This window comes from Elgaria multicarinata, chromosome 3 (assembly GCF_023053635.1).
Source record: "Elgaria multicarinata webbii isolate HBS135686 ecotype San Diego chromosome 3, rElgMul1.1.pri, whole genome shotgun sequence".
In the NCBI taxonomy this organism is placed as follows: Eukaryota; Metazoa; Chordata; class Lepidosauria; order Squamata; family Anguidae; genus Elgaria; species Elgaria multicarinata.
The window spans coordinates 102,033,328-102,045,941 of NC_086173.1; the positions used below are offsets into that span (position 1 = coordinate 102,033,328).

General features: G+C 44.3%; 1 protein-coding gene and 1 non-coding gene across 2 annotated transcripts; both read right to left on the bottom strand.

The window, feature by feature from the left end:
* Positions 1-306: 306 nt before the first annotated feature.
* C3H3orf18 (chromosome 3 C3orf18 homolog) lies at positions 307-8,107 on the bottom strand. Its single transcript, XM_063123371.1, has 4 exons — positions 7,715-8,107; positions 4,745-4,770; positions 4,190-4,319; positions 307-464 (listed from the first exon to the last, which is right to left on the bottom strand). The coding sequence occupies exons 1-4, from the start codon at positions 7,946-7,948 to the stop codon at positions 393-395; spliced, it is 462 nt and encodes a 153-aa protein (XP_062979441.1). The 5' UTR covers positions 7,949-8,107; the 3' UTR covers positions 307-392.
* Positions 5,881-5,999, bottom strand: LOC134397066 (5S ribosomal RNA). Its single transcript, XR_010025344.1, has one exon. It is a non-coding gene; the product is annotated as a 5S ribosomal RNA (ribosomal RNA).
* Positions 8,108-12,614: the final 4,507 nt, after the last annotated feature.

Here is a 12,614-nt window from a genome sequence, read left to right on the forward strand (position 1 = left end):
TTTCCAGTCTACTGCATGGGGTGGCTTGGGTTAACCTGCAAGACTTTGAAGCTAGGAGGCTCTGACGACAACAACCCAATGGAGAAAGGCCTTGGAAATTGATGCTCTGGTTCCCACCACTAACCTGTCACTATGTATGTTCTGATCAACCTATCTACAAATAACCTCACATCTTTCATCACACGCCACTTGGTATTGGCATTACCAATCAAACTCTGAGCGTAGTCACATGGGGGTCTTGGATGGCAACAGAAGCATCAGCAGTCTTCACCTTCCTGACATAAATTGGTTCCTGCCACCTTCTCCCCGGCTGGAATCAGGGGATACCATCCATGGTAAGTTGCTAATTGGTCGTCGTTGTCCTCCTGTGTCTCCAGTAGCGGAAGCAATGTTCATGCATTGATGGCATTCGCAACATCTGTGAACACAAGGCGACTAGGTCTCTGGAGCACCCCTTGGTTTGTCTACAATGAAATCAGAAAAAAAGGATGAGGTGCAGAAATGAGATTTGCAAGAAATATGCATGTACTTTGCCCTCATTTGCTCTCTGGCCTGAAAGGTTTTGCTTCAGGAATCCGGATTCACACCATTAGTTGGATTAGTTGAAGGAAAACCTGGGAATGACAGGTATAGTGAGCCAGGTTCTTAAAGATGCATGTGGTCCTGAAAGTCCATTTGCAACTAATCTCTTAATTTCTGATGACCTGGGTGGCAGGAAGTAGTCATTTAAACAAACCTTGTTAGGGGAGAAAAAACAGAATGTGGGATGGGAAGGAATATGAACCTAAAATAGATGCAGGGCTTGCAAGTGCTACTGCCGTGGCCCCGGACTCAGCTCCTAAGGACAGAGGACAGGAAAGACTAGGGGCAGGAATTACACCCGGAGAAAGTGCTAGACATACTGGTTGTGCTGGAGACACTTCAGGAGAGGAGCCCCAAGAGCCAGCAACGTCACTATTGGCTTTGCCTGTGGAGGTGGCCCTGCCACCTCCACAGAACCCTCACGAAGTCACCACTGCAACCAGAGACAGCAGCCGGCTTCCCCACCCTGCCAAAGCCAACGCCTGAGGGAAAGGGCATGGCCCCTTTCAATCACAACAGCTTCTCTGTGAGGAAACGAGATACAGCACCTTGGCTGCAGGGATATCAAAGCCAGCAATTTGCACCAAACGATGGCTAGAGCAGTACCCCAAACTCATTGCCTTGCTTCCTTCCTCTTGGACGTGCTCCACCACAGGGCTAAAGAACCACAGGCCTAGAAGCCAAATTTATCCCACCTAGGCTTCCAAGCTGACCCTCCAGAGCTCCTCAGATGGCCACACACCCTTTCTCTCCAACCACCAGTCATTTGGTGATTTACAGGTGAAGTGCCATCAGTATGTCAATGATACTTAGCTCTATCTCTCGGTTCCCTCTACTCATCCTGGGAGGCTGTCGAAATCTTGAAGCAGTGTCTGGAGGCTGTTTTGTGGTGGATGAGGGTGAACATGCAGAGACTTTATCCAGACAAGATGGAGGTACCAACTACTCTGGACAGAGATTTACAAGTGATCTTAGATGGGGTTGCACTCCCCCTAAAAGTTCAAGTGCATAGTCTGGGAGTCCTCCTGGACTCTATGCTAATTGAAAACTTGCTTGTTTGGGGCTTTGCCAATTATGTTTCCTCAGACTGGTTTGTAACTGCAGTTGTGAGTAGTAGGATTTGTCTTATGCTGCTGCCTGTTGGTTTTTGGAATGTTTGTTGTATTTATTACCACATCAGTTACTATTATGTGTGTTACATTGGGCCTGTTCAGAAAACATGCTAAGACATGGTTAGGCTGCTAACCCTTTTGCAGCAAATGGTTAGTAAGCATGTTTAAACTGTGGTTATGTAGCCACCATGGTTAGGAATGGTTCACACAACATGCTAAGCCGTGGTTCAGCCACTAACCCTTTTGCAGCCAATGGTTAGTGATTGTGTTTAAACCATGGTTATGTAGCCACCATGGTTAGGAATGGTCTACATGACATGCTAAGTCATAATGCTTCCCTCAAAAATCGTAACCACCAAGGCTTAGCATGCCACCTGTCAGTGTGTCAGTGTTGTATGCCACCTTGGGAGGGCTCCTGCCCTGAAAGTCAGCCAAGAAATATTATAAATTAAATTAAATAAATAAATAAGCTACAATATACTGGCATTTATGGTATTTGGCCCTTGTCCCTTTTGCCTCTGGCCTCATCCCCCACTGGAATGTAGCCCTCCAAGAGCTTCTCCAAAACTTAATTTGGCCCTCAGGCTGAGAGAGGTTCCACTGCCCTGTTCTACAGGGAGCTGACCCAGTGTCTGGCCAGGGACAGCTCCCCTTGGAGGTCAGCCCAAGTACTCACAGCTCTCCCCAGGCTGCCCATCCCTCCAAAGCCCAGGTGTTGCCTGCAAGAAGAAAAGGAATCATACACTGGTTCTCAATTAGTTCTTTCTAGGCTCCCCTGCCCCACTTAAATCAATTGTCTTGAAGGCTGATATTTTCTGCAGAACTAATTTCTTAGGGCTGATCTACTAACTCCTACCTATCAACATGGAAAGGAAGAGGTTCTTCACTAGTGTGAGTCTGCCCATCTGGTCGCATAAGCCACAACCAATTCCCCCAAAGCACCCATGAGGTTTCTATGGGTCTACTCTAGGCACAACTGAAGTATTTTGGCCACATAATGAGAAGACAGGATACCCTGGAGAAGAGGCTGATGCTAGGGAAAGTGGAAGGCAAAAGGAAGAGGGGCCGACCAAGGGTAAGATGGATGGATGATATTCTGGAGGTGACAGACTTGACCTTGGGGGAGCTAGGGGTGGCAACAGCTGACAGAAAGCTCTGGCGTGGGCTGATCCATGAAGTTACGAAGAGTCGGAAACGACTGAATGAATAAACAAAGGATGGGTTCTAGCACAAGAGGTAAGTCTATTCTACACAGTTCACACCACCTTGGTAGAAACATACCAGCTCTTCCTGTCCCCGCTGGCCAGGCTTTCAGAGAAAAGCGACAGAGAAAATGAAGAATATTGTGAAATCAGCTAAAGCGTCTCCCCTCCTCTCACCAGAACTTTACGGGAGCCTTGGCTTCATTCGAGAGCTTGCCTTCAATGCAGAAGCTCAGTTTGAAACATAAAAAGTAATAATGGGAGATCGGCTTTACTTGTGAACATATGCCGAGTGTCTCTTCCTCATCACTTTTTGAAAGCATTTGAGAGTTGCATCCAGTTGTTCCACTATATAATAATCTTGGCTTCAATGCATGGATGCTACCTTGTAGTAATATTTTATCAAAAGTCCACACTTCTGCACTGTGGCATGAGGGAAGGGTCTGTAGCACAGTGGCAGAGGCCAGAATATGTTGTTGGACTCCAATGCCCAGTAGCCCCAGCTAGTATGGGCACTGGTCAGGGGTGATGGAGTCCAAAAACATCTGGAGGGCCACAGCTTCCTCACTCCTGCTTTACAGGTACAAGATGCCAGGATCAATTTCAAAAAAATCTAGCCTTCCCCAACCTGGCACAGAATTTGCACAAATCGTGCAAAGTACGGCCGCAATTTGCACAAATTACACAAAATGGTTTTAATTTTTGTGAACCACCCAGAGAGCTCCAGCTAGTGGGCGGTATAGAAATGAAATGAAATAAATAAACAAATAAATAAATAAGAAAGACATTTCAGTTGCAAGTCATGCAAATTACACAAACTGCTGTCACAGGTTGCACAGAGTAGTGCAAATTTCAGCCAGAAGTTGTACAAAACTCTATTTGTGCACATTGTGGGTGACATTTTTTTAAAAAAAAAGTATTGAAAAAGTCCCCAGCGTTTGGGGAAAACCCACAGCTTGGCTCACAAATGCAAGCTGAGTTGGGTGGGTAGCAGAAGTCTCTGTCTAGCCCCCAAAGGGGCTGATTTCAAAGCAATGGACATCCTATCGATCTATCTACTAAGGATTCTGCAATCATTTTAGCTAATCCTTAATTATTACTTAAATCAACCTATGATTTTTGGCACTAAAATTGATTTTAATTGCTCATGCTTAGTTTGTAAAATGGCAGCAGCAGAGCCGGAGGGGAAAAGGCACAGACAACCCTCTCCTAGGAACCCCACTGCCTGGAGCCATGATCACAGTATTCCTTCCAATGTTTATGGTCTGCTGGATAGGGAAGAAACGGCATTACCTTGTTCTGGGCAGCCTGCAAAGATGCAGCATCTCGCCCATGCTCCAGCAGCTCTTGTTCCAGCTCATCCTGTTCTTCCGCAGGATCAAAGTTGTACATGGGCATGAGCTGGTGCCGTAGCTTCTCTAGTCTACAGGGGGAAATGGAGAGTGAGAATTCCACCACTGTGAAGCATCAGACTAAACAGAAACCCTCCAACTCCCCAATATTTGCTCAGCAACCATTTAGAACATCCTTCCCCCATCTGGTGTCTTCCGGATATGTTGGGCTACAACTTTTAGCATCCTCGGCCTGCTGGCTGAGAGGTGCTGGGAGATAGAGCCCAACACACCCAGAGGACATCAGGTTGGGGAAGGCTGATTAAAAATCTACATCCTCTGAGCAGAGACTGTATTGTTTCTGCTGATCCCAAACTTGCATTTAAACTTGGAGAAGCCATCTTTGGATTTGGTTCAGCCTCTGCTGTTTAAACATGGAGGTCATTGTGGGAGACATGCAGATACAGAAACTAGGAGGTGCTAAACACTGTTTTACCCAAGAGCGGGGAGCACTCACCGTTTCCTCTTCCTGATATACAAAACCTAGGGGGGGATAAAAACAGAAAAACATGGTTGTTGTTGTAAGCATATTTCCCGCAAGATGCCCTGCTCTGGGTAACTGAAATGGATACTTTGAATAGAGGGAGCAGTTGTATGAACTTTACCCCAGTTATGGAGAAAAGCAGCAGAATCTGGGGAAACATATGAATGGATGGATGGTGCTCTTCCACACTGGGAAAGAATTGCTGGGGCATCCAATTTATCTTTACCAAATTCTCATACTTAGCAAGATACCTACAGTTCACCCCCAAAGGCGATATGCCCATGTGTACCAGTTTCTGGGAGACATGTGCTGGAGGGTGCTATTGCACACACATCCTACACATGGGCTTCCACAGCAACTGGGTGGCCACTGTGTGAAGAGAATGCTGGACTAGATGGGCCCTTGGTCTAATCTAGCACTGTTCTTCTTGCATTCTTAAAATCAAAGTACTTCCCTATGATCGGTGAGTCTTTCCCAGGAATGATTTGGGGTCATAACCTGCTTGTACTGTATACTGTACCAAACATATTGTCTGAGCTTGTACTTCTCCAAAGTGAACACAACGACAGGATCTCTAGTCATTCCAATGGAGGCAGCAGAGTCTCATATACCAAAATAAATAAATGTTGCCCCACCTGGCGCCAACATTGTTATCTTTTCTCTTTTCCCAGGCATTTGGCATCATCATCATCACCATCATCATCATCATATAAACAAAGCAGACTTGGAGTTGCTGATTCCATTAAAATGAATTGAGCAGCTCTTGCAGGTATGTGTGATCTGTGTACACACTTGGACCTACTAAGTCCACAAGAAATTGATGGATGGGGCAATGGGCACGTAACTTGCTTGTTGCATAAGTTTTGAATACATTATTTACTAAAAATTTATAGTATCTATGATGTGGTTATAGACACTGAAGTTTCACCCAAGCTACATGCAGAGTTGAGAAACTGATGGTTAAAGGGTGTGGATTGGATCCAGACTAAATTAGTTGCACAATTCCTATGGAAATTGATGGGAGTTACTAAACATTATTACTTTTTTGCTTTGATTTCAATGAGACCTAAGTATAACTAACTTTCAACATAATTCTTTTTTTTTTTTTTAGCCTACAGCACCTGGTATTCCCACGCGGTCTCCCATCCAGGTAGTAACCAGGCCTGACCCTGCTTAGCTTCCGAGATCAGACGAGATCAGGCGTGTTCAAGGTAGTATGGCCATAGGCAACTTTCAACATAATTCTAAGCAAGTCCCATCACATTCTGTGAGAAGTACTCCCAGGTAAGTACACATTTACATACTTGCTTGGGAATAAGTCCCACTGAACCCAAAAGAATTGATTTCTTAGTAAACATTTATGTGTTATATGGTTTTTATCCACCCAATAACCAATGTTCTCTGGTCTAGATTATAAACCGATAAAAGACTAAAATGCCATACAGACAGTTAAAATACAAAATGTAATATAAATATTTTAAAGAATAAAATACAAAAGAAACAACACAGGAATAGATAGAACAGCAATAATAATCTAGAAATAGGTCTCTAAAATGCCTGGGAGAAAAGAAAGGTCTTTGCCTGGCACTGAAAAGATAACTACGTAGATGCCAGGCAAATTTCCTTGGGAAGGGCATCCCATAAACGGGGTGCCACAACTGAGAAGACTCTCTTTTATTGACATGCATAGGATTTCACTGCATGTCTGGAACCAGGCCTTTATTTAAAATATTTTAGGCCACCTTTTGAGATGAAGCCTCCCCAAGGCAGTTTACAGTATTAAGTTATACAACAATGAACTATAAAATACAATCAATTAAAGCAGCAGCATACAACATTTATAATAATAGCAGTAGTACATAAGAACATAGGAAGAGCTCTGCTGGATCAGACCAAGGGTCCATCTTATCCAGCAGTCTGTTCACACAGTGGCCAAGGAGCTGCCCATGGGAAACCCACAAGCAGGACACCCTCATGCCCATGTTCCTCAGCAACTGGTGTACCTAGGCAAACTTCCTCTGATATTGGGGGTAGCACAAAGCCGTCAGGACTAGCAGCCTTTGACAGCTTTCTCCTCCAGAAATTTATCCAGCGTCCTTCTAAAACCATCCAAACTGTTGGACACGAATTCCATAGTTTGACTATGCACTGTGTGAAGAAGTCCTTCCACTTATCTATCCTGAATCAGTAAAAACTCCAATTTATAATATAAAAGCAGGCTGGAATAACCAGGTCTTAATGTCCATTTAAAAACAGGCAGGGTGCATCTGCCATGGTACAGCATTCCAGAAAGACAAGGCAACTACAGAAAAGGCCTCATCATTTGTACCCTGCCAACCCAACAGACCTTTATTGCTGGGCAAATGAGCCAATCTTAGGGCCTGGGCAGGTTAATACAGGTGCAGACAGTCTTTCAAATAATCTGTCCCCAAGGTGTTTAGGCTATATCCACACTTCCAGCTTAGACTGGCTTAATAGGTATTCCCTCTTCCTATAGAATGGCAATTCTGTGATGGGATAGGGGCTACGGATCTCAAACAAACTTTGGCACACCAGCTAGACTAATTCCCAGGAGTCTTTGGAGAAGGCCAAGACAGTTAAACTACAGTGTTGAATACAAGATATATGCCCAAGGACAGGACCAGTCTAGGCATTTTTGTAAACTTCTTGAAATCTTAAAGTGGAGCTCCTAGGAACATGGGAAGCTGCCTGATACTGAGTCAGACCCATTGGTCCATCTAGCCCAGTATTGTCGACACTGACTGGCAGCAACTGCTGTCCAGGGTTTCAGGCAGGATTCATTCCTCACCCTACCTGGAACAGCCGGGGATCGAACCTGGGACCTTCTGCATGCTAAGCAGGCACTCTATCACAGTGAATCTTTCGGTCCCCATCCTCTTCAACACAACCTCCTGCAGGAACCACCAAAGAACAATGTCTTACCATAGCAACAGCCAACCCAATCACAGTGATGATGCCAAAGGACAGCAGCATGGTCCCCATGCCAGGGCTGTTGCCGGCAACATCTGGAATCTTGGTGCTGTTAAAGCTGCTGGTTTCAGGTGTCATTGTAGCAGTTTCCGATCCAGTCCCATCGACAGCCGTCCCACGGTCTGGCTCAGAGGTGGTTGTGCCACTGTGGTACAAAGTGTTGACAGTGGATGTGCTGTAATTCATCTTGGCCCAGAGCTGTTTATCCTTTTCTTCCTGAAGGATGTCTTGAACTACAATGATCTTAGCTACAAAGCCATCACCTCTCCTCTTCGGTCAAGTGCCCGATGGGAAAACTCTTTTCTTGCATTTTCTTTACTGGCTCTTCTGAAAGGATGTCCTCCTGGCTAGACCCTGGCAATATGGGCAGAAAAAAGAGATAGAATTGGACATTGCCTTCCCTCAATTTCTCATTAGAGCAACCCTATAGGGTACAGGGTATGCTCATGTTACAGATGGAGAGCTGTGACGGGGGCTGTTTGCTTAAGGAATTTGAAACAGGGCTATACTCTTGCTACCCAAGCCCTTCCTCCATCAGTCTTTTGATAGAAGGCAGGGTTTATGTTTAATTAGTTGTGCTGCTAACAGATAGTAGCTCGCGTTTCTATATTGGCTGCAGAGGAAGGCATGGAAATTCAGGCTACTAGACACATAACACCAGGCTAGTAAAACATTTTGCAGGCTAATAACTTCTGAGGGCTTACTTAAAAGATTAGCAAAAACCTTCAGTCAGGTGAGGAGAGAGATGTGTGTGCAGGTATTGGTCTCGTATCCTGAGGTCTGCTGGCCAGGGGTGGACAGAAAATAGATCTGCAGATCTTTTAGAATTCAGGTCCCAGAATTCCTGACCCTTAGTCATGCTGGCAGGGGCTTCTGGGCATTGAAGTTCAAAACACTGGGAGATCTACCTTCCACCCACCTGTGTAATAACTATCAAATTAAAAGGAAGAGGTTTTAAGGAAGGGAAATTCTGGACAAGCATCACATCATCTTCACTAAAGATGATGGCCACAATGTACTCACATTAATAGGTACATAGAATCTCTCTATAAAGCTCAGTCATTGCTTTGGAAAACTCCATGTTTGTGGTGGGGAAGCCAATATTTCATCAAGAGAGACGCAGCGAGAAGCATCCAAGAACATTGGTGAACTAGGATGCATTAAACTTTTAAAAGGGCAATGGCAAGCCGACAGTGTCCCCTGTTTTAAGAAGGCTTAACTCTTGCAAACATTTCCTGGCATGATAATAAAACACCACCAGAGCTGTCCCATGAGGTTGGACTGATGTTCTGTCTGGTTTGGATTCCTCTCTTCCTATAACCAGGCCAGAACATGGGGAGCCTAAAAGCAAGGCATGATAGCAATATCCATCTTCGGTTATTAATCCTCAACATTTTGTATTCCGAGATATACTCCATTTCTGTCTATTATACTTAGTAATCACTGGCAGATCTGTTCTCACTGTATGAATCAAATCATTTAAAGGTTGTTTTTATTCTCACTTCCACCACAACATCCCATGTCAATGAGTTCTAAAACTTACTGTGCACATGCATTATGTACATGCACATGCACTTCACTTGGTTGCCAACTTATTTCAACAAAAGAGCACAACTTCTTGTATTTTGACAGATGGGGATAACAGTTCCTCCCTGGTCTCTTTCTTGGATTATTAATGACTTCATAAAGGTTTTCCCCTGAACTGCCTTTTTTTCTACGCAAAAAGTCCCTAATGGTTACAGCTTTTTTCTGTCCCATTCACTATAATCCTTTCTTTTCTTTTCTACATCTTCTCCTGCTATACTGTGCTTCTTTTTTTAAGCAAGGAGACCAGAATTGCACCTTATACAAATATATACAATGCTATTAAGAGGCAACGCCACCCATATGTATGCCGAAGGTCCACTGTTTTCCATGGGACTTACTCTTTAGTGTGTGTGCATCATATTGCAGCCTTAGCCTTTTTTTCAGCCTTCCTTGGGTTTTATGACACTGTTTTTGCCTTAATAATGTTGCAACTGTCAACTGAAGTAAGACTTTGACCACACCATCCCTTCCCAGGGCAGCCAACAGCCACTTCAAATTCAGTCAGTCACACTGTACATATATAGTTAAGATTCTCTGCCCATTATTACATACTTATTAACGCTGCACTTCCTGAGTCATCCTTTTGCCTACAGACCCTCAGAAAAAACTCTGTTCCAATGGAGAAACACACTTGAGAGAATGAGGGCTGGGCAACTTGTGGCCCTCCAGGTGTTTCATCCTACAACTCCCATCAGCCTTAGCCAGCATAGCCAATGGTGAGGGATGATGGGAGTTATAGGCGAAAATATTTGGAGGGGTGCAAGTTGCCTATCCCAAGGTAAAAGGAAAGGCAATTTGGACACTTTGTAGTACTGGACCAGAAGCTCTGGCCCAGGGCCAAATCTGGCCATCCAAGGTTGCCAGACAGCCATGCCCCTTTCTCCTGCCCCCACCCCCTTTCTCCCCAAACACCAATTGTTTGACGGTTTCCTGGTTTTTCTGCAGTTTTCCCCTGCATTGTAAAAGGTTGACATGCCTTTCCTAAGGCTGCTACCAGCAGGAAGAGCTTTAAGCTAAAATAAGCTGGTATTTTGGCACCACCCCTTTTCCCTTTGGTCCCTCCCATTACTGGAATGTGCCCCCTATATCTTTTCCAAAATGCATGGGCATTGTTATACAATGGCACACCACAGCATGTGCCCTGGATCTTCTTGTCTGTGCACCAGCCTTTTAAACCAGAGAGGAGACTGCCACCTTTCCTCCCAATGTGCTCTTTGTTTTTTCTTTCTCCCTACTTTTCTACTCTTACATGCCCACTGCGGGGAGCTTGCTTGCAGTGACATTTTGAAGAGGGAGGGGGAAGTGAAAGAAGGGCTCCCTGTGAAATAATGAAATTTCATACAGCACATGATTTTACTGCCCCAAATCGGAAACTTTGGCTTCTGTAGAAGTTCAGTAGCTTCAGCACAGTGAAGGCTTACTTGGCCTCCACAAACGTCTTTCTCCCCCTCCACTTTAACTTCTCACATATAGTTGCATGCAGCACATTATATCAAAAGGAGAATTAGTACTATGTGATGTCATGATCCAGGAGGCGCCGAAGTTTTAAATAGGTTTTACGGTTTTAAAAAAGCAAGAAAAAATCCTTAGCCACCTCACCTCATAAAGTTAAAGTTTAAGTCTGTACAACTCTCACAGTTGCTAACATTGTTGAAATGTAAATAAATTCTAGTTATTCTAAATTTGCATTCTCTCTCTCTCTCTCTCTGACTGGGTTCAGACAACACGATAACCAATGGTGGTTTAACTAGTTGACGGTTGCTTATTTAACCTACCATAGGTTATCGTGTTGCGTGGAGGGAGTTTTTTAACCAATGGTTAGTTATTTAGCCAAAATAACCAATGCAAATAACCAACGCTGTGCAGAGTTGACCTTTTGAACCACCGTTGGTTATCATGCTGTGTGGAAGGTACCACTGGTTATTTCCTCAGCCACCATTGGTTATTTCGCCAGCTAAAGTGTTGCAAGACAAGAGCGGTCAAAGCGGTGGCTGCCACTCTAGTCCAGCTGGCAGGATAGATTTTTGGCAGCAATGGCTGATGGAATACTAGTGGAAGAACTAAGGAGAGAGAGAGCAGGGATGAATGAGTCAACTCAGCGTGGACTAATAGTCAACTCAATGCTAATTCACACCATGATTGAACAACTGTTGAGTTGATTATGACCCCACTGTTGACTATCATGTTGTCTGAATGCAGCATCTCTCTCCCTTCCAAATTGGAAAAGTCTGCTTCCACATTAACTGCTGCACCTATCCTACTGAAACTTTGCTACTTTCTTACTTAGGAACACATCTAGGCTGATTGCAATTTTCTGTACATGGTCCATAAAGAACAGAGGGAGATGAGTAATGTATGTCACCTTTTGGAGAACCTCAAAATGTCAAGGCTGCTCTTGCACAAAACCCCTTTTGGTTATCACTCTGCTATCTGGGAAACATGATCTCCTCGGATTGGGCAACTAATCCTGACATTTTCATCCAATTCTGCCAAGATATAGTTATGGGCACTTTCCTTTAAAAGAATATCCAAATATAACGGCACGTAGCAGAAAAAAAAAACTGCACCTATTTTTCTGATGTGGGACAGGTATGAGCTCCTCCCTAGGGTCTACAATGCCTGCAGCTATCATTCAACTTTGGCTAAAAGAAAAAAAGTTAGATTTTTAAAAAATTAAAAATAAAATCCCATGACAGTCAGCAGGAAGCACGAAGCCACGGGTTTCTGAACCCTGACTTGGGTTGGGTAGTGAGTCACAGTGGACCAACTCCAAATTGGCCTGTGCAGAAACAGGATGTCTTCTGAAGCACCAAATCAGGGACTAAGTCTAAGCGGGATGGGTGGGTACACATCTCTAGCACATACAAACTTGTGTTATGGGCCTGTGCCCTATACTTTTAAGGACCTAGCAATGCCCCTGCTGAAACAGAATTCGGCCCTCAGGCTGAAAGAGGTTCAACATCCCTGTTATATAGCATATAGAAATCTATTTTCTCAAGCAACCTTCCCTCACCACACTATTCATGGTGAGAACTGTGTGGCCAAAACATGAAACAAAACTGACAGAAACCAAACTTTTTACCTATAGCCAGGTTATGTTTCTGTATATCTGGGGGAGCCACCCACTCTGATTCTTGAAGGCCCTGCTGAACATCTGAACGCCAGGACCCATTACCTAGTTAGCAATGCTTGCAACAAGATGCACTTTCTCCCACCCTCCAGAAGAGGAACTTCATATGGACAGCATTTTCCTTGTTACCATGCA

Bases quoted from the DNA above. Each gene is read 5' to 3' on its own strand.
- C3H3orf18 (XM_063123371.1), bottom strand. From the start codon at position 7,948: ATGAATTACAGCACATCCACTGTCAACACTTTGTACCACAGTGGCACA. The intron at 4,771-7,714 runs GTAAGACATTGT...ATCCCCCCCTAG, and splicing joins TTGGGTTGGCTGTTGCTATG to GTTTTGTATATCAGGAAGAG. The intron at 4,320-4,744 runs GTGAGTGCTCCC...TTCCCCCTGTAG, and splicing joins TATATCAGGAAGAGGAAACG to ACTAGAGAAGCTACGGCACC.